At 50.2% G+C, this 21,385-nt stretch overlaps 1 protein-coding gene across 3 annotated transcripts; it reads right to left on the bottom strand.

Moving 5' to 3' along the window:
• Positions 1-580: 580 nt before the first annotated feature.
• Positions 581-18,646, bottom strand: PDLIM2 (PDZ and LIM domain 2). 3 transcript variants are annotated; one of them, XM_074287524.1, is made up of 11 exons: positions 18,408-18,563; positions 17,849-17,970; positions 16,338-16,432; positions 15,437-15,588; positions 12,732-12,795; positions 12,493-12,647; positions 12,237-12,315; positions 6,755-6,867; positions 6,319-6,464; positions 2,831-2,948; positions 581-1,215 (listed from the first exon to the last, which is right to left on the bottom strand). In XM_074287524.1, the coding sequence occupies exons 3-11, from the start codon at positions 16,428-16,430 to the stop codon at positions 1,038-1,040; spliced, it is 1,098 nt and encodes a 365-aa protein (XP_074143625.1). In that variant the 5' UTR covers positions 16,431-16,432; positions 17,849-17,970; positions 18,408-18,563; the 3' UTR covers positions 581-1,037. The 3 variants fall into 3 exon arrangements, with proteins under 3 accessions (XP_074143625.1, XP_074143623.1, XP_074143624.1); XM_074287522.1 differs by lacking the exon at positions 17,849-17,970 and having other exon boundaries at positions 18,408-18,646; XM_074287523.1 differs by lacking the exons at positions 17,849-17,970; positions 18,408-18,563 and adding an exon at positions 16,552-16,755.
• Between the last annotated feature and the right edge of the window lie 2,739 nt (positions 18,647-21,385).

Here is a 21,385-nt window from a genome sequence, read left to right as displayed (position 1 = left end):
AAATGAATGAAAGGACAGAGATATAGATAATATACATGTATGCACACATACTCATACACAGACAACCTACGGTTTAGTCTTCACTAAAGTTTACAAGATTACAGGCAGGGCACTTTATGCCAAACTGAAACCATATGGCAGAGTGGCAAAAACACTTGACGTGGAGTCAGGAGATACGGAATTCAATTCCAGGTCTTCCAATTACTTATTTTCAAGGCTACAAGCATCTCTGAGCCTTTTGTAAAATAATAGCAAGCCTTGTACCAGGAATCTTACAGGGAAGTTGTAAACTTCAAAGTATTAAGTGAGGATGTTTATTTTAAGACTATTAATGATAATTGGTACATACCCTGGACCTGGTTCACCAAATGCAAAACTGGAATCGGCATAGTTTGTCTGCAGACCCTCCAGGCTTCCCCCACCCACTCCGAGTGCCCTCCTCTCCACAAGTCACCCAGCACTCACGCCTGCCTGAGTTCAGAAGGAAACCTGTTTGTACCAAGGAACACGGCATACCCTCTCCATGTAGTTTTAAAGCCTGGAATCAAACTATTGGGAGGGAAGAGGGCCAAGAGGGAGATGCGGTATTATCTACTTTATTTATACATGTGTATATATATATATTTTTTTTCATATCTTTACACACAATGGCTTTCAAAGCAAATCATTTTTGCCTTGCACTGTAACCCACTCAGCCCTCACCCTATGCATGAACAAGAGCTCAGCCTCTGGTGCACATCCCACTCACCCTGTGGCATGGTCCCCACCTTGTCAAGGAAAACACCTTTTATATCTCTAAATGGGGCCTAAGAGCTTGCCCTCATCACCTATACCTGGAGACAGAGGGCCTGGCAGAAAAGAAAAATATTCCCATCCTTGAAATGTCCCCAAACTCAATTCCCAAGAGCTCCCAGGATCCCGCTACCCACCACCTCCTCTTCCATACAAGCTTCCCATTGGCAAAGACCCCCAGCAGAGTTCCTCAGATGAAAGGTCTGGGAGTAGGGGGAGAGGAAAGAGAGATCCGGGAGGGCCCTTCAGGAGTGGGAGCTGAGGGGATGGAGGGTTGAGTAGCGCTGCCGGGCATGTTTCTCACAAAACAACTCATCACCCACCCAGAAGTGGCCCCGCATCTTCAGATTTAGCCCACAGTCCAAACAGGTATAGCAGCCAGGGTGTCGATACCGCCCATCCTGTATCCGTACAGCCTGGTTCCTGCAGGGGGAGGGAGGAAGTGTTACTACCCAGTAACACCAACAAGGCAGGAGGCAGTAAACCAGAGGAGGGTGACGTACTAGGAACCTAGTCTTTTAGGGACCAATCTAACAATAGGATGGGGAAGGGGAGCAAAAAAATTACAGAGGGAAAAACTTGAGACCTGGTTCCTTTATAGCAGTAGTGCCCACCTGGGAAACCCATATCTACTGACAGATCTCAAAATTGATCATTGCTTTCCTCTCCAAAACTTTCTAGGGCAATTGACAATATTACCGTGATCCACTCGGGAACAGCCACCCTGCCCCCAAAACACAAACATACATCCTGGCACACACCCACATACCCCCTAGTGATCGTGAGACTTCAGAGAAATGAGTCCTCCTCCCCAAAAGGGTTAAGCAGAGCTTGAGATAGAGACTGCGATGGTTCTCCTGCTTATTGAATCCACTTTCTACCCCATTTGAGAAGAACATAAGAGAGGACAGCGAGAACAGTAGAAAGGAATAGCGGTGAGAAGTATTCTGAGGGAGGCGAGAAAGAATTCAGAAATAAAGACCTTTGAAGAAAAAAATAAAGCTCTATGGATTTACACTATTCAAATTATGTTCACACCTATTATTCCCTCAGTTTGCCTGTTAAAACCAACATGGCCCCAAATCTATGTACGCAGGCTTCTCGTACATTATTTCCATCCCCAAATTCTACTGTCCAACTAAAATGGATTTCTTGCTGTCACTCATACGTGATATCCTATCTCTTATCTCTGCAGTTTTACAGTCCCTCATGTCTATAAAGCATTCACTCTTAGAAGCAATTTCTGGTTTCCTTGGAAACTCAGCTCAAGTGCCATCTCCTCACACAAAAAGCTTTTCTGATTCTCCCAGAAGTCTCCACAAACCAACCGAGCATCATCCACTCAGCCCCAGGTCTGACCACGTCACACTCTTCCTCAAATGCTAGTGGTTCCCTATTACCCCCAGGACTCAAAGCTCTTCCAAATCTGGTCCCTTTCTCCCCTCCAGTCTTCTGGGCTCCCTCACAGATCCTTTGGTCCAGAGACACTGACCTCCTCCACCTCTTATCTCCATGTTCTGTATTACACTTCATGCCTGGAACTGCTCTCCTTCCTCATGGCCATCTCCTGGCTTCCTTCAAGAATTGGCTTCTTTGGGAGGCCTTTGAGTTTCCCAGCTGCAGGTCACTAAGGTTACCATTTACTATTTGCATCTTGTATGTATTCACTTATGTACCTATTTATTATCTCCCTTGTTAGACTCCTGCAGCTAATTATTCCCTTCTTTGGTTCCCAGGGCTTGACATTTCAGTATATGCTTACTGACTGACTGACCCCCTCTGAAGGAGATGGAGAAAAGGAGGAAGGAAAAAAGAAGAAAAGTAATAAAGATGTTCCCTCAGAATGGACATTTTTAGGGCTAAAACTTGGTGTCTCCAAACAAGGAGGTATTTCTTCAGCTTTGTTTGACCACACCTCAAGTTCCAAGACAGGGGACATCAATGCCAACTGGTAGCCTAAGTCTCAGAGATGAGTGTCTGCCCTATCCCAGGACCACCCTCCAGTCCCCCCCTCCACTTTCCCAGCAGGCACACTCACGTGATGTTGGTGTTGCATTTCTCACAGATGTGAAGTTTGGGTGGTGTGGTCTGGGCAGTACCAGCTGGCCGGGAAGCCAACGGACTCAGCGAGCTGGGCACGTAAGCAGAAGTGCCATCTACAGACAACAAAGTGCCATCCTCGTCTTCTGCACCAGAGAATTTCCCTTCCCTGTCCCCTCTCCCAGGGTGTGCTGCCTTAGGTTAACTGCTCCTGAATGTCCCTACAATCCCACCACAGGCATATTCTACTGTTCTTTATGTGTTACCCTCCATCCTGAACAGACCCCACCCACTCCCCGTTCCCTGAATTTGCTTTTTACATCCCTACTTCTTGCCTTTAGCTCTTGACATGATCGTCAGCTGGATGCCTTCTCCTCCAGTACTACTATCCCATGAATCTCTCCGTGATCTCCCTAGCCCAAAGAAAACTCATATGCCTTTGACATCTTATAACTGTCTGGAACCCTCATTTGGCACTTAGCACATACAATTAATTTGGAGGAGAAGGAGGGAGTTACTCATTCTATCTTGCAAACAAGATTCCAAATTATAGAGGTATAGTCCTGGAGCTGTGTTTCTATTGTTATAGAGTTGCCCAGAATACTAAGAAGTGAGAAAACTAGATGGCACAGTGGTTAGTTCTGGATCTGAAGCCAGGAAGAAAGAACTAAGTTCAAATCCAGTCTCAGACACTAGCAGTGTGATCCTGGGCAAGTCACTTAACCCCTGCTATATAAGCCCCTTACTATATAAATGATAACTATCATTATCACCATGATTATTTATTATTACTATTAGCAGTTACGTATTACTATGATCAGAGATCAATCAGTCAGTAAATATTCATTAAGGATCTAATGACAGGATACAAAAGGGACAAAAGACAACGGACGTGACAACAAACACAAAATGTTCAAACAAGCTATCTACAGAATAAATTGGAAACAATTAACAGAGGAAGACAACAGGATTTAGAAAGTTCCCTGTGGAAGGCTGGGTTTTAGTTAGGGAACTTAAAGGAAGCTATAGAAGCCAGTAGATAAAGATAAGAAGGGTGAGCATTCCAGACACGGAGAACCAGAGGAAATTCCCAGAGCCAAAAATTGGAATGTGTTGATTGTACAACAGCCAGTGTCATTGGAACAAAAATTATGGGTCTAGGAGTAAAGTGTAAGAAGATCTGGAGGGGAAAGTCTAGGTTATAAAGAGCTTTATACAACAAAGAATTTTGTATTTGATCCTGGAGGCAATAGGGCAATAGGTAATAGGCAATATAATTTATGGAGGAAGTGACCTGTACTTTAGGAAAATCAGTTAGTGGTTGAATGGAGGATGGATTGGAACAAGGAGAAACTTGAAGCAGTAGAGCCACTAGCAGGCTATTTCAGTAATCCAGGTGTGAATTAATTAGGGTCTGCATCAGAGTGGTGGAGAGAAGAGAGAAAGAGCTTTCAAAGGTGAAGTTGACCATCGATAGATGGGATATGGGGTAGGGGAAATGAGAGATAGGGAAGGGTCCAAGATGATTCCTAGGATATTAGCCTGAGGTGAGAAGGTAAGAAGGAGGGGTGGTTTAAGGGGAAGATAATGAATGTAGTTTTGGATATAGTGAATTTAAGATGTCTACTGAATACCTAGTTTGAGGGGTCTGAGAGGCAGCTGGAGATAAGAGATTGAAGGTTAGTGAGATGTTAAAGCAGGAAAGGTAGATTTAAGAATCATTATCATAGCAACATGATATATATGGAACTATGTTTAGAAGAACTGCACATGTTTAATCTATATTGGATTACTTGCTGTCTAAGAAAGAAGGAAGGTGCAGAGGAATGAAGAAAAACTTGGAACATAAGGTTTTGCAAGGATAGATGTTTAAAACTATCCGCATGCACTCTGAAAAATAAAGTTATTATTTAGCAAAGAATCATTCGCATAGAGATCATAATTAAATCCTTGGAAGCTGATTAGATCAAGTATAGTACAGAGGGGAAAAAAAACCCGTCTCTAGGGCTGTACATCATGGGGCAGTTAGAGAGCATCCGTCCTGGATGAGGATTCAGAAGAGGAGACAGAGGAGGAGGAGAGACGGTGTCCTGAAACCTAGAGAGAAGGGAACATCAAAGGGAAGAGGGCGGTTGCTGGTGTGGAGAACTTCAGAGAAAAGGCCCCTGGGTTTGGCAATTAAGAGATCTTTAGTAACTTGGAGGAGAGCACTTTCAGCAGAATGATGAGATTAGAGCTGGGTTGGAAAGGGTTAAGCAGAATGAGAGGAGAGGGCCTTTTCAAGCAATCTGGACAATAATTAAAAGAATCAAAGGAGGAGGCTTTGCGGTGGGGGGGACACCATGGGCATGTTTACAGACAGAGGGGAAGAAGCCGGTAGACAGAGCCGAAGGCGGGGGACGGTCTGTTGCACAGAGAGAGGCTGGCCTTGGTGAAGGCTGAGACAGGTAGCAGAAGGCCCATGAGGGGTGAGCTGGAGAAAACGGGACCTCATGGCAAGTGGCTTCATGTGTGTCTGTAAAATATAAGGCCAGATTCTCAGGGAGAAGGGGAGGATGAAAAGGTCTGGAGAAATGAGATGGTTGAGTTGTTGAAGGACGTAGAACGGGGCTGCCTTGGAGCAGTGAAGGCCCAGCTGAGGGAGTCCAATCAGAACAATTCTCTCGCTTCCTCCGAGTAGCTCGCGTGTGGATGAGGGAAGCAGATGGCAGCGCGGTGGAAGGCTGAGGCTTCGCAGAATGAAATCGTTATGTTATGTTACTATAAGGGGTCGGGGACTAAACGAAGAGGACAGCAATGAGCTGAGCTGATGTAAGGGGTCAGGGTGGAGAAAAGAGCAGAGGGGTGAGCGCAGATCGGTGGCCTGGGGAGCACCGAGTGCTCCAGGATCGTGTACGAAGAGTTGACAAGGGAAGGCAGAGGGAAAGCCATAGACTCGGGTGAGGGCATTTCTCAGTTCTTAAACGCGGAGATGCTACACTTGTGGGCTGTTTTCCTTTCTTCTCAGAGAGGACCAGTGACATCAGGAAGGTGGTAACTTGACTCACAATGAATTGGATTTAAGGGAGGCAGGGCTGCACAAAATCACCAGGAGCTCTCTCTCTGGAGCGTGCTGGGTCCGGTTTGTGGGGGATGGCAAAATCAGGGGTGTGATTTCTGCATGCGGGTGAGTTGGGGTGGAGGAGGGGGCCATGGGAAGCGAGCAGGTAGAGGAACTGAGCTGCCAGGGTGGTCGAGAGGCAGTATGTACACTGAAGTCCCCCAGGAGGAGGGCAAGAGCTGGGGAGAGAAAAACTGAACCTGGTACCAAACTCGTTGTGAAGGAGGAGTGGCTCGTAAGTCTGTAGGCAAGGGCCGCGGGGTTCGGAAGGGAGATATGAATACCCCTTTGCATTCCCCTCGACACCTGCCCCTCGGCTAGCAGAAAGGGCCCTGGGCACCGCTGGCACCAGGGGATCCGTCCCCCTCCCCAGGCCCGGCCCTTACCTCTCTCCTCAGCCTCCAGGGCCTCCTGCAGCATCCTGAAGGAACTGGACTGTCTAGGGGCGGTGCGAGCCTCGAGATTCTCCTGTAACATCTTGAAGACCTCAGAATCTTCTTCTAGATAAGGCCCTCCCCCTTCAAAGTCCACACTGCGGAGAATTAACGGGAATCAGAGGAGGGCTTACGTCAAGAAGTGATGGAGGTGGGGAAGAAACAGGGGGTGAAAAGGATGAGGGTCAAGGGGCCTAACAGCTGGAACGGTGGTGGCCCGTCCACCGGCCATGCAGGAGAGCTGCTTACGGGAAACGTCTGGCCACCCCCTCCTCGCACCCCCCCCCCAGGAGCCCGGGGCTCCAGCCTCCCTCTCCCAGCTGTTTTCAGGCCAAGCCTCAGCCCCTTGGCCCCAGACACAGTCCCTCCCGAGGCTCACCCCCCCTACCTGCGCCTGGGGCTAGAGGATCGTTTGGGGCTGGCGGACTGGGAGCCTCGGAACCCCCCTGGGGAAGGCGGCAGCACCCAGACGGCAGAGTCGCCAGCTCGACCAAGCCCAGCCTGGAGGAAGAAAAGGAGAAGGAGGTGAGGGAGGAGCAGGAAGAGGATGGGTCAGCCAGGGCAGAACACACCCCTTTCTCCTGTTCAGCCAGCTCCTTCTCCTGCTAAACACTAGAGGGCACGTCTTTCTCACTGACCAAGGAAACCACCGTTCTCCAGGTGCGGGAGACTCCGTGTCCCAGCCCAGGGGACCCAGGGCGGAGGGCCCACCGAGCTCCAGATGAGGGAAGTGGGCTGGGGCAGCGGCTGAGTGCCGCATCAGAAAGTTTGAGTTCAGATCCTTCCGGCATTTACTGGATGTGTGACTGGGCAAATCATGTACCCTCAATCTGCCTCAGTTTCCTCGGCTGTAAAATGGAGATAATACCCCTCCCTCCCAGGGTGGTTGTGAAGATCAAATAATTATAAAGCCCTTAACCCAGGGCGTGGCAGATAGCAAGTATTTAATAAATACCTATTTCCTACTTTCCCTCCCTCTCTTTTCACTCATTTTCCTTCTTTCTTCTCTTCTTCCTTCCGGCTTTCCCTCTCTTCCCTTTTCCCTTCCATCTTTCCCTCCCCTTTCTATCTTTCCTTCCCTACTTCCTTCTTTCCTCTACCTTTTTTTCCTTTCTCCCTCTTTTCTTTCTTATTTCCCTTTCCTTCCTTCTCTCTCCCTTTTCTCTTTCCTTCCTTCCTACTTTCTTCTATCTTTCTCCCTTTCTTATTTCCCCCTTTATTCCTTCCTTTTTTCTCTCCCCTTTCCCTTTCTTTCTTCCTTCCCTCCTTCCTTCCACTCACAGTGAGTAAGACTCCACCCAGACTTCCTGATTTCTTTCCACATACTGCTGACAGCTCCTAAAAGGCCCCTCACTTTTGTTCTCAAGCCAGAAGGGAGTTTGGGGCCCCTAGTCTACCTCTCTCATTTTAAAGTTGAGAAAAATGAAACCTGGAGAAGTGAAGAAATGTCTCACCTAGAGTTCCTGGGGGAGTGAGCTCTTAGGGGCGAGTTTGGAAGCGAGGATCTCTGTCTCAGAACTAGGTCCCCTTGCGCCGCATCAGCTTAGTGAGGATGACCGCTTTACTGCCCTATGTCTACCTGAATGGAAGATCTATCCAAGGACAGGGGTAGCAGTCTCCCCTGTACTATCTGTAGTTCTGTTCCACAGGCTGTGGAGCACATCAGGACTGCCTATCCCCTGGGAAACCAGCAGGAGATGTCAACTGGTATCAGTGTCCTAGAAAGTCAGAGCTAGAAGAGACCACTTTGTCCAAGTCCATTTTTTTGGAGGCAATTAGGGTCACACAGTTAGTAAATTTGAACCCAGGTTCCTCGACTCCAAGACCAGGGCTCTTTTTACTGTGTCGCCTAGTGTCCCCAGCCCCATTTTTTCAGAGATAATTATCACAAAGCCAGTTGGCAGAAGAGCCTAAGCCAAGGCCCATTCCTGGTCATAAGTTGCCTCTCAGAAGCAGGTGAGACTCCTGGAGTGATAATTCATTGGGATGGCAATTGTTCTAAGGCTGCTAACCTATCAGGAAGTTGCTCAGGTTCGCCAGGGAAAAGGCCAGGACAAGGACCTGGTTATTTGTAGAGGTGGTATAATGTCACAGAAAAAAATACAGCCAGTGGAATATACTTAACTACTCTGGTCTCAGTTTCCTCATCTGTAAAATGGAGATAATAATACCTATAGTACTTAACTTCATAAGGTTGTTGAATGAAAAACAGATCATTTTCACAAATTATAAATCATCGTGTAAATCATAGTTGTTATTAAAGGAAAAAGCTAGAAATTGGGTAGGCCCGGGGCAATCAGGCAAGACTTCAAGGGACCTGAAGGGATAGGGCAGAGTTGAAAAAGGAGACTCTATTGCTAAGAACGGTGAGAGACAAAAAACAAATTTCCTGGAAGTGAATAAAGGCATTTGGGGCTTTCAGCCTGCGTGACTTGGGAGGAGTTAGGGCAAAGAGGGAGAAGTGGTGCTTCCAGTCAGCCCTTCAGACAGCTTTGGTCAAGGTCACTATTGACAAGGCCTCTGCAGCCTGGCATTCCTGAACCCCCACGTTAGACTCAAGATGACTCGAGGCAGTGGGGTGTTGTGAACTTGGAGTGAGGAAGGCCCGAGTTCAGATTCAATTTTACTTTAACTTCTGGCTGCCTCAATGTCTTCCTTTGTAAAATGGAGGGAAGGAGACTCCATCGGAACCCTACGGCGCCTCCCGTCTCCACATCTGCAATCTTCTGGGATCCCTTTTACAACTAAAATTTAACAATTTTGAATCTGTTAGGTAGATGTGAAATCAGAAAGATCAGATTTCAAATCCAGCTTCGGACATCTGCCATTTAGGCAAACCACTTACCTTCTCACTGCCTGTTTCCTTGTGAAATGGGGATAATGACAGCAGCTCCCTCCCAGGGTTGTTGTGAGGATGAAGCGAGATAATATTTTTTAAATTATCAGCACAGTGTCTGACACGTAGCAGAGGCTTAATAAATGTTTTATTTTCTTCCCTTTCCTCCTATTTTACTTCATCCACAGCACCTGTAAGAAAACTACTTGGCTTCCTACAGGCTGACCTTTCTGAGCCAGGGATATAGAGGATCCCACAACAGAAGCAGGGTTTCAATAGGCGGGATGGGTATAGGGTAAGGATACCAAGCCTTGATGGTACCTTAGCTGCCCACCCAAATTATCCTGATAAATTGAGTGTCTCGTGGCTTTTTTCAACAATGAGGTAATTCAGGTCAATTCCAATAGACTTGTGATGGGGAGAGCCATCTCTATCCAGACAGAGGACTATGGGGACTGAAGTATGAATTTTTATCTTTTTTGTTGTTTGCTTGCTTTTTGTTTTCTCATTTTCCCCCCTTTTTATCTGATTTTTCTCGAGTAGCATGATAAATGTGGAAACACGTATAAAAGAACTGCCCAAGTTTAATATATATTGGATTCCTTGCTGTCTGGGGAAAAGGGTGGGAGGAAGCAAGAAAAAATTTGGAACACAAGTTTTTGTAAGAGTGAATGTTGAAAACTATCTTTGCATATATTTTGAAAATAAAAAGCTATTACTTAAAAAAAAATAAATTGAGTCTCTAGAAGCATAAATGGAAGTTTCTTTAGAGATATAGTCCTGGTCCTCAATTTCCAAATAAGGCAACAAACTCAAAGCAAATAGGGGATTTCTTTAAGATTATATTGGATGGCAGCTACTTGGTACTGTGAGATAGAGAATGAGCCCTGAAGTCAGGAGGGTCTGAGTTCAAATTCAGCCTCAGACACTTACTAGCTACTGTAAATCACTTTAAATTGCCTTGCCAAAAAAAAAAAAAAAAAAGGTTAGTTGGGAAGTTAGTAACATAACAGAGTGAACTGCAACTCTGGTATAACATACCTTACCACTCTTTTCTCCCAAATTCAAGTAGAATTACAAGAAAGATTTTAACTTTAGAAACATGTTCTTTGTAAAACACAGGGATCCAGAGCCTTAACTAGCATAATAACAATTATTTACCAGTATTAAGGGTAAGTACTATAACATAAGATAATGCTTGCTTTCTCGGTGGTTGGGAAAAAAGAAGGGAATTTGGAACTCAAAATTTAAAAAGAAAAGAATATTTAAATATATATAAATTTGAAAATATTTTAAAATGATAAATGCTAGCATTATTCACTACTTTACCTTTGCAAAGTGCTTAACAAATATTTCATTTGATCCTCACAACACCCCGGGAAGGCCGGTGCAATTGTTATTCCCATTTTATAGGTTAAGAAACTGAGGCGGACAGAGAGAGCTTGACCAGATCCACAGGGCTAGTAAGTGCCAGGAGCAGGATTTTAATTCAAGTCTTCTGGATTCCAAGCCCAGCCCTCTAATCCACTACCCTACCACAAACTACGCAAGGAGAGAGGAGATAGGAAATTGCCCTACGGGGGAAGAGGGAACCACACCCCCAATATACAAATTCCAATGCGGTGCAGAAAAGCAGGATGGGACAGGAGAGATGTTTACCACCATCATAGAGCTATTTTTACTAATTATTGTGGTAACTAGTTGCTATATTGCTTTTTTTTTTTTTTTTTTTTTTTTTTTTAACAAAATCTGCAAGTGTTAGCTTCTAAATTTGTGGTTTTAGGACAAAGCTCTGGACAACTCATCTTAGCTGAAGCTTTTCTAGACCCCAAGGTTGCAGCAGCAGCTTAGATAGAAGGGGAGCAGAGGTGTCTCCTAGAATCTCCTGACCCGTCTGGAGTAGCCCTCTCCATAGACTCTGCCATCTCTCCCTAACAACAGGACAGCCCCTAACTCCCCCAGGCGGACTGCTCACCATCTCCCAGGCCATAAGCCTCACTGCCACCTTTATTCTTGCACTCCCCTCATACTTTCCACCCCTAATCCAGAATATCTTGCTACTTCTCTTCACTTGGCTTTCAAGGCTTGGATCGAGTCCCACAACTTCCATGGAGCCTTTCTTGATTTCCTATTATGAGATCTTGTTGAACCTCTGCTAACTTAATATAAAAACCTGGAAAAGAGATAGCGTGTCTTTGCCCACCACGATGTAGGAGGAGAGTCAGTAAACAACCACTGGACCAGACTTTTCTCACAAGAGCGGAGGGCCTCCTGCCCTACCTTCCACCTCCAGAACCCTCGGCCCCACGGGAGAGCATCTCTAGGGGCTCCGCACGGCAGCAGCTGGATCCTATAGGTCTCACCCCCAACAGCTGGGGTCCGTCCCGATAGCACCCTTACCCTCGCTCAAGGGGGCTCAGGCCAAGAGCAGGCAAAAGTGAGGAGGTGGGAGAGGTGAATGGAAGGAATGCATATGTGAGGAGCAAATATAGAATCGGAACATGGCCCCAGCCCAGGAGGTTCAGGAGGATGCCAGGAACTGTCTAAACTATTGAAAAATAGGGAATCAGGGTAAAAATGAGGAAGAACAAGCCTTGCAGCAGGGGGTGGGGAGTACTGGGAAGAGGAGGGGGATACAACTTGGAAGCAAGAAGGAATTTCTCAGGGGATGGAGTGGGAGCCAAAAGGGAAGCATCCCAACAACAGCAGCAAAACTATTTCATTCTCAGCCCAAGAGAAACACAAAAGGCGGGAGGAAGCCAGCGAGCGTGGGGGCTGAGGCTTTCGGGAATTGAGAAAAACGAGGGGAGGTACTGAACAGCACTGGCACCAGAGAAACCAATCCCATGGGGGCGAAACTGCTGGGAAAGGTAAGCATCCCCGCACCTGAGAAGAGAGCAGCGGTCTCCAGGAGACAGCACGGCAGCAGGAGAACATCCCTGTCTTCCCCAGAGTTACCCCGGCTCTCAGGGTCCCACTGAGGCAGCCCCGACTCTTTTTGCCAGCATGCTGCCCATCCCCGTCTCCTCCTCACCTGCCGGCTGCTAAGATGGCCCGGAGAGTTCAGGTGTTCTGCAGAGGCAGAAGCTGGGGAGTACGACAAGCTCTGGAAACTGAAACGGAAAAGGAGAAACGTTACTCTGGTTCTCTTATCACGGGCAGGGGTTAAGTAAGGACGACAGCCACCCTACCCCCTGTGAGGATTACGGGAGAAGGGGCTGAAACAGCAGAGGTTTCCAGCCAATTAACCGTGAAACTGGACCCAGGTGGCCCCAAGTCCCAGCTCTCACCTGCTGCTATTCCCCACCTCTCCTGGCAGGGTGTGGGAGCTGCCTGGGGGTGGGGTGGAAAAAGAACTTCGGGATGGTGGAGGGCTGAGGGAAGCCGGGCTGGAGTAAGAGGACCTGACTGAGGTCTGGCTGTCAGTTCTGGTCCTCATGGGGTTCTGAAGGGAGAAGAGATGACGTGAGGGGAGGAACCTTCCAGGGAACAAGGTTTCTATGGGCAGGACAGGGATGGGGAGTCTCACCTGGAAACAGGAAGCCAGCTCCAGGGAACTCCCACCATTGGCTTGGCCAGGAGATGACTGAGACCTGGAGAATGGGGGGAGAATGAAGTGAATGTGGGGTTTGGGTACTTTTCTTTTAAGCAATCTGAGTTGGTTGACTTGCCAGAGTCACGTGGCTAGTAAGTCTCCTGACTACTGGCTGTCCCCAGAGGGGCTCTCAAAGGTCACATATCTAAAGCTGGAAGGGGCCTCAGAGATTAAGTTCAACCCCCTCGTCGTACAGATGAGGGAGCCGAGATTCAAAACAATGACATGCTGTGCTCAAGGTCACGCAGAGGAGCTGAGATCGAAACCCTCTTATTTCCCGTGCTGTGCCCTTTCCACCACTTCCCATTGTGCCCCTCATTTATTCTTCCTCTCTGCACTCACACTGAGCTGGCTCAGGAAGCTTTCTGAAAGCAAGAAGAGAGCTTTGCATCTGTCTTTTTCTGCCCCGTAGGTCTTCAGGGGGGCACGGGGCTGAACAAATGTGGTGGAATTTGAAATCCCCACTTATGCTTTTATGGATGACAAAACTGAGACCAAGGCCACAGAGATGGGAAGAAGCCTTTCCTCCCCCCCCCCTCCCCGGATCTTTCCTTCCCTCCAATTCTAAACAGAAGAAGATTTCACTGATTTCTGGATTTCTTGGTCATCGTGTAACCAAGTCCCAAGTCCCAGGAATGGGAATTCAAAGGCGTAAACTGGCCACAGACCCCATCCTGTGAAACTTAGGTACTGATTCCGAGGGTCAAATAAGACAACGTAATCTCTATGATAATAGTTCGCATTTACAGCAGGCTTTATGACTTGCAGAGCACTTTTTGATCTTTACAACAACCCCAGGAAGTAGAGGCTGTTATTATTCCCCTTTTACAACTGAGGAAACTGAGGCAGACAAAGGGCAGTGACTTTCCCAGAGTTACCCAGCTAATAAGTGTCTAGGGCAGGGTATAAACTCTGGGCTTCCTGATTCCAAGTACAGCACTCTAACCACTGTGCCGCCTGGCTGCCTCTCTACGGATGCAAAAGCAGTTGGGGAGGTCTCCAACACTTCCTCCTAGGAGAGTTCCATAGGGCAGCGCCCACCACTAGGTAATACCACTTCCTTTGCTTCAGATCCCTGCTCTGGATGCCCCTTCTACATCCTTCCCTGGGCTTAGGAACTGGTTTTGAACTGAAAACTGGAAGTCATTAAGAGGCCAGGAGCCCGGCCAAGGATGAGGGGTGGGGGTGGGGTGTCCGAGAGGAGACTAGGAGGGGGTGGGAGGAGGAAGGAGGGGACCCCTCCTCTCCCACCACTGCCTTGTCCTAAGCACCACCACATAAATTCTTAGATGTCTGGCCGCTCTGTGGGAACGTTAAAAGAAACCTCATTTACCACTCCACATTCTAGCCTTTGGCCACTTAAGGGAAGGGGGGAAGGGAGAGTCAGGAAAGGGGGGGTTCAGGGCACTAGGCCCACAGAGACTCTTTCCCGGGTCCTTTTTCTGCTGAAGAGTTTCTGAATCCCACAGAAGTGAACCCCGAGACAGAGGACGGGGGAAAGGGTTACAAGGGCAGAGGGTTGCCTTCAGCGAGAAAGGGGGAATTTGCCACAGAGGCCCTGACCTGCCAGGTGTTGCATTGCAGTCCCGAGGGACTTGGCTGCAGTCTCACCAATCCTGGTGGGGACCGGAGGGGGAGGCTAGATCATGTTCTCGACTCCCCCGCCACTTTTCGGCCTGTTGCCTGCTGTGGATTTTGGTCCCATTCCCAGATGCCATGAGGCCCTTCCCGTCCTCAGGAACCACTTCTGTAAACACTCACAGCCCAGAAAGGCATGAAGGAGTGGCCGGAGGAGCCAAGGATGGCAGCAGAAGTGCATCCGATCCATCCCATTTGGCCACCCAACGGCAGCCTTGCCCCGGGGACCGAGGTCCCCTGGAGATCTTGGTGGCTGCTAGGGCCGTGAGAAGTGGAGGCACAGAGGGGCAGGCCTGTGGTCTCCCCAAAGGGAGAAAAGCCCAAGGAGGCCATGAGTCAGGCCTAGCGAGCTCCTCCCAGAGGTATCTCCTGGCTTGGGGATGTCTGTGCATTCCTGCTCTCTGAGTCATTAGGACACCCAACCCCCGAGAGCCACCTGTTTCCCCCATAACCCTTGCCTTCAGGCTCAACACCCCACTCTCCCCCGCTCTGCCTTGAACTTGGAACACCAAAGTCGGGGAAGAGGGGAGCAAAGGGGCAAAGATAAAAGAGGCCGTTAGCGTGGGGAGGAAAGCATTTGCAGTTCAGATGTCCCACCCCTGCCGGAGGTGCTCCCGCTCCATCTTAGGGGGCCAATTCTAGACAGACCAAACCACAGCTGCTTCCCCCTCGCCCCCGAGGAGCCCACATGTTCCACCCATGCTCACGCCCTGCACACTCCTAGGAACCAGTCAAACCTGGGCAACCAGGTGCCTCATGCCAACCCGCCCTGCCCTGCCCACAGCTGCACACCTAGATGGGGGCACCCGCCTTCCGGGAGCCTCCAGAAAGAGGGGTGCCCCCGGCTTCCCCACCTCCTTCACTCTCTGAGGGAGTCCGGTCCCAGTTCTGCCTCGGCCTAGAATCTCCCCTGGAGGAATCCTCTCCCAGCCTGCCCCGGGGACCCTGACAGTGGGACTTGAGTAAGAGGAGCACCCTGATCATTGGGGCCCATAAACTACCTGTCCAGCTGCAACCGCAGAGGGGATGGGCTCAGTTTGATCTTGCTCTGGGCCTCCGCGTGAAGCATACTTCCTGCATTCTCCCCATTGATGGCCACAATGACATCCCCAGGTCGGAGGTCGGCAGCTTCGGCTTTTCCTCGCTCAGTCACCTTCAGAGGGTGAGGAGGTCAGAGGAGTCCCTACTCCCTTCCAGATGGTAAAAACATGCCCCCACATCCCCCACCCGCACTCTGAGCTTCTTATCCTTTCAGGACATCTAACCTCTGTCCTCTTTCCTAAGACCTGGCTCTCAGCTGATCTCAAGAAATCCTCCACTCCCACATATGAACTTCAGCTGTAAGGGATAGTGGCATCTCCATCGCGGGGCTCCCACAGGAAAAATCCTTCCACGCCCCCACGGACCTCATTTCTAATGGTGACATTTCAGGCGGTTACTGTTTTGGCCAATCGTTGCAAATAGGGCCCTTCGCCCTCGCATCCACGTTGGGGAGGGAGGGAGGGAGGCGGCACTAAAGGAGCCCTGATTTCTAGGCCTCTCACTGTAATAATCACTCCCAGATGATTACCAATGATTAGGAGGAGAGGGAGAAGAACAGGCCCTATAGTTAGACACTCGTAATTTCCGGGTAGCCTGGACCAAAGTGCACACACACACACACACACACACACAGTCCGGATTCCCATAGCAATAGCATCCCTCCCCCTCAGTCATTCCCAGATAAAATAAAGTAGGTAAGTAGTTAAGAGTGTGAGGGGAACGGACGATGTCCTGGTTAATCATAGCTAACATTGATATAAAACTTTAAGGCTGGCTGAGCACTTCCCTCAGAGCATTTCGTTTGATCTCGATGCCAGTCTGCCCCCAATCCTTGCCCCACAACAAGCGCCCCTTCCTTACCTTGGACACCACGATGGGCATGTGGAAATCTCGGCCCCCCGTGATTCGGAAGCCCCAAGGTGCAGGCCCTGTTACGTCCACAGTCAGTGCCATGTCTAAGACAGGAAAGAAAGAAGCAAGATGTGAGCTGGGGGAGGTAACAGTACTGGCCCAGCCACAGGGAACAGTCTCGCAGAGGTTGTGGGATAAGGGGAGAGGAAGTGACTAAACCCACTGCAGAGAAGCAGTTTCACTTCCCCCCTCCCTGGCAGGAGGTAATTGAATTTTCTCCTCCTGGTATCCTTAGAACTGAAGGCTCCCGGGAAATCAGCTGCCCAAGATTAGCGGGCTGCGGGGTCTCAGAAACACCCCGGCTCCCCCTCTCTGCTTCAGCCTCATCGTGCAGAGCTGTCCCCTCGAGAATCTGGCTCTGGTCTCTGAAACCCACAGCACAACCTATTTCCTCCTGCCACTCCCAGCTTCTAGAGGTAGGGGAAGAGGAAGACGTGGTGAGAGAGCCCAGAATTGGGGGAAAGAAGACCTAAAAGGTCAAAAAGTATGTGCCTGTGCAGGCTCAGGCATGCGCCCCTGCGTGCTTTCGTGGAGCCCCCCCCACCCCCCAGCCGGGGCAGGGTCGTGCACAAGCCGCTGGTGGTGTCGCAGGGCTGGAAGGGCCAGCATTTCTCAGAGGAACACAATGTGGGCTCCACCACCTACCAACCCATGTCACGCTCCGGAAAGGGGAGGCTTTCTTACCGAAGCTATGCTATGGTTAAAAAAAAGCCCTGTTTAGTCCTCTGACATACCAAGAATACTTAGAGCTAGCAGAGCTGTGGGAAGCAACCTGCTCCCGGGAATCAGACAGGCCTGCCGGAGGGGCTCTGGGTGCTCTGGGGTGGTGGCGGGCAGGACCAGGGATGGGCATCCTTTCCTTCCTCTTCCCTTTCATTGGGCAAGGAAACTTTTCCAGCAGTCCTGCCCTTCAGAGACTTTCCTGAGCCTTCAGTCCCCAAGCTGGGATTGGGCAGGAAATCTGTGCCAGTCTGAGGATAAGACTTCTTTGGATACCCACCCAGATAGGCTCTGGGCACCCTTCCTTTTAGACGCCTGCTAGAAGTAGGACTGGCAAAAAGGGAGCGCAGCAGGCACAGATGGTGCCGTCCCTGCCCCCTGATTTGCCCCCTGATTTGCCCCCTGCCCCTGGCTTGCCCAGCTCAGTTTTGAGAACACGGATGCATATAAGACACCTAAGAAAAGTCCTCCCTCTGGTCTTTCTCTTTTCTCAAACCTCCTCTCCTACCGGCGCGTTTCTCAGCTCCCGGACCTTTCCAGCTCACCTCCTCTGGGCCCCCATCTCGCCAAGGATCTAAAGCCAGCCAGCCGCTTTCTGCCGGCACTCTAGAGGCGGCTGTGGGATGCGGGAAGGCCCTGGACCTTTGAGCCGAGTGGACTCTGGCTCCTTGACTCGGGAGCCCTTCACCCTCCCCGCCTTCCCCGAGTGGGACGGCTTCCCCGGGCCTGGGGCAAAGTACCTGGCAAGTTGGAACCGGGTCCTTTTAGTAGGATGGAGGCTTCGTACTCGCAGAGCGACAGGGGCTGCGGCGCGCAGGGAAGGGGCAGATGAGGATGGGGAGGACCACCGTGAAGTCGGGGGCTGAAGGAGGGAGACGGAATCCAGGGATGAAAAGTGGGGGCGGGCGCAGGGGATGATAGAAGAGAACGGGAACGGAGAGGAAGAGTGGGGGAGGGAGGAGGAAAGAAGCGCAAAGCGAGCGTCGGGGGCTGAAATGGGAGCCGGGAACCGAAGAGGAGGGATGGGAGCAGGAGAGGGAAACGGGGCCAACAGAAGGCAAATGGGAAAGGAGGGGACGTGGGCACCGGCCGGGGAGACGAGGCTGGCGGAGGGGAGCGGGGTTTCGGAGGCGGACGGGGCGCAGCCAGGATCGCAGGAAGGCCAGAGGCGGAGCGGGGGACCAGAGGACCAGGGGGCTGCAAGGCTGAGACCCTGAGAAGGAGGCCAGGGAACCTCGGAGGGGCGGCGGAGAGGGACAGGTGCCGGCACCCTAACCTGCGCGGCCGGGCCGTCCTCACCTGAGTGGCTCCGGCGGCCGCCGGTCCCCGGTACAAGGCGCGGTGCGCAAGCCGAGCGAAGACGGGGCAGCTGTGGCTCTCACCGCCGCCGCGGCTGGTCCGCTCTGGGAGAGCCCGCCCGGAGCTCCGGGAGGTGCCTCCGCCCATGTGATCCGGGGCCGCCCCTGTAGTGAGTGGTAAGCTGCGCCCCGGAGCCTCCTCCCAGGCCGGCCGAAGCGCTGGGGTCGCTGCCCTCGGGTGTGCCCGGGTCTGGGGGTGGGGCAGAGGAGCAGCCCCGCCCCGCCCCACCTCTGCCTGGGGGCTTCCCCCGCCAGCCTGCCAACTAGTCCGGGGGCTCCGGGGCTGCGCTCCCGGAGGCTGACCCAGCCCCTTCCCCAGACGCCCACTCCCGCTCTCTCTAAAGGCTGCCCTGGGAATAAAGACCCCGAACCTCCTAAGAAAACCTGAAGTTTTAGAGCCTCCTTTTCCCCAGCTGCGAAGTGCCCCACACTTCTTCCTGGCTCACCCGCTTCCTCTTTCCCCAGGGCGCCCCCGAGCCCCCAGCTTCGGCTTCTCTGCCCGAGAAGGTGGGCTGCGAGCGTGGCTCCCGGGTTACCGTCCCCAGTCTCGGTTCAGCCGCTGGCCAGGTCCCAACATGAAGGGTTTCCCAAGGTGCCCAAGCCGGAGTGCGGGACACTGCCAGGACCTGCCGCATTCCGGTTCCATCTCCCACATTTAATGTGGGGTGACTTAAAGGCCTCTGGGTCTCAGTTTCCTCCCCGGTAAAAGACTAATAGGAATGCCTACTGTACAGGGAGGCGTTATTGCAGTGGGAAGGATCAAACACCTGCTGAGATAAAATGATCTCTTTTGGGAGGAGGCAAGCCTTAAAGCCCCATAAGAATGCCAGCTCTGGCCGCAGTTCGTCGGGAGGTGATGCCCTAACGTGCACGGGAATGGGATTAAAGTGAGGGAGGGCCGGGCAAAGTCACCTGCCTCACTTTCCCCTCCAGAACCACCTGGATCCAGTGACCAGACGTAGGTCGGGATGATTGGAGAGGGCCCCGGATGTAATGGGAGACCTCGGTCTTAAGCTGAGCTCTTCCTTGGGTCGCACCCATTCAGTGATTAAGGTGAGGTAGCAAAAGTAGCAAAGAATCTCCTCTTTCAACTCGTCCAAAAACAAGCAAAAATAAAAAAAGATAAATGAATGAATGAACGAATAAATAAGTGGATGAATCTGGGAGGGGAGATCCTCAGTGTTTTGGGGTCAATACAGAAGTGATTGCTATTTACATTCATTCGGAGTCAATCGGGACCCAAACAATGACCAAATGGGGCTTATCCTAGGATCTATTGATGGCCAATTAGAATCAGATTGGTTTTGGTGGAAGGCCTGGTCTTCAAGAGAGTTAGCCAGTTAGCCCTCAGAAGTGCAAAAGAAAAGAAAAAAAATGCTTTTAAGAGCATCTGAAGGAAGGGAGGGAGGAAGTAAAGGAAAAGAGGGATAGAAAGAAAAAGAAAGGGGGATGGGAGAGGGGGAGGAGAAGGGGGAGGGAGGAAGAAAGTCTTCCAATTGACTAATTCCTGGCTAGCTTTACCCAGAGGTTGTTGTTTATCCTTTGTTCTCTCGGAGGACCGAGTTGTCTGGGAGGTGGTCTCCTGATATGCAAGTGAAATTGGATTTAAATGAGGGAGTGTTATTCAAGGTCACCTGCCTCACTTTCTCCTCCAGAGCCATCTGGATCCTAATATAGATCTAGATGACTGGAGATGGCCCTGAATGAAATGGGAGACATTGATTGGCCTTTTGGAGCTAAGGTCTTCAACAGGTTTCAGTTTGTTAATTCAGTGATTAAGGCGAGGTAGCCACTTGAGGCAAGGCATCTCCTCTTTCACCTAGGCCAAAAAATTTTAAATGAATGAATGAATCTGGGAAGGGAAGACCCTCAGTTAACTCTCATAACCCCTTTAATACCAATGATTGGGCAATTAGCTGGGAAGGGGGAAAGACTCATGATATAGTCAAAATAGATAGGAATTTTAAATCTGATAAGACCAGAGATTTGAGTTCATTACAGCTACCCTCCCACACCCCCCCCTCAAAAATTTACATGATTTTAGGCAGATTACTTAACCTGAGCCTCAGTTCCCTCAACTGCAAAATGGAAATATCCTCTACCTCAGAAGATGGCTGTAGAAAAGTACTTTGTATAAGCATAGAAATATGAGCCAATGTGAATTTTAAGAAATGTAAGTCCATTTCTCTGTCCATTTGAGGATCCTACAGTCAGTCTGAATTGTGCTGCCTAGATCCTCAGCCTTTCACTGAAGAGCCTCATCCACATTTCACCTCTGGAAATATCCAGTCATCGTATACTCCTGTACTGGTGACTGCCACTCCTACTTTAACTCTCACTAGGAAACAAGCCCACACCTTTTCACTGGAAGCATCTACTCCCACTTTTAGCTCTCCACTAGAGATACCCACTCCCACTCCACCCTACCACTGGTGACAACTTCACACTTCCACCCCTCAACTGGAAATACACCCACAACTTTCCACAGGAGGCCCTCACACCCTTATGTTTTCACTTGGGATACTCACTCATGACCCATCCCTCCACTTGTGAGAGCTACGTATATATGATCTCCACCCCAATCTGTTGAGATCTGACATCTAGTTTTCCAATAATACCTTTATACTTCCTGCCTGGACACCCAAAAAGATTCCCCCACCCCTTTACTGCGGACACCTGACCAAGCCCTGACACTGCCACAGTAGACAAGCCACTCACACTTCCTACCCCTCCACTCTAGAGATACCTTCTTCCACTCCCACCCATTTTCTCTTTCTTGGCTCTGTAAAAGGAATTGGGATGGGCAGTGACATCCTGCATTCAGAGAATAGGGGAGATAGGGGAGCTGGGTGAGCTTCTCTGTTCCCACAAGCCTCACTGAGTTTACAGGATTGTAGGTGCTTCCTGAGATCTAGGAAG

Source organism: Sminthopsis crassicaudata, chromosome 2 (genome assembly GCF_048593235.1).
Source record: "Sminthopsis crassicaudata isolate SCR6 chromosome 2, ASM4859323v1, whole genome shotgun sequence".
NCBI classification, from domain to species: Eukaryota; Metazoa; Chordata; class Mammalia; order Dasyuromorphia; family Dasyuridae; genus Sminthopsis; species Sminthopsis crassicaudata.
The sequence above is the reverse complement of the archived record's forward strand: the minus strand, read 5'-3'. Positions and strand labels throughout refer to the sequence as shown.

What these genes read in the sequence shown, in the direction of transcription:
- PDLIM2 (XM_074287522.1), bottom strand. Translation starts at nt 16,430, where the DNA reads ATGGCACTGACTGTGGACGTAACAGGGCCTGCACCTTGGGGCTTCCGA. An exon ending in CTGCGGTTGCAGCTGGACAG is followed by an intron (nt 12,796 to 15,436) that starts GTAGTTTATGGG and finishes CCCATTCTCCAG; the next exon opens with GTCTCAGTCATCTCCTGGCC. An exon ending in AAATGCAACACCAACATCAC is followed by an intron (nt 1,216 to 2,830) that starts GTGAGTGTGCCT and finishes CTCCCCCTGCAG; the next exon opens with GAACCAGGCTGTACGGATAC.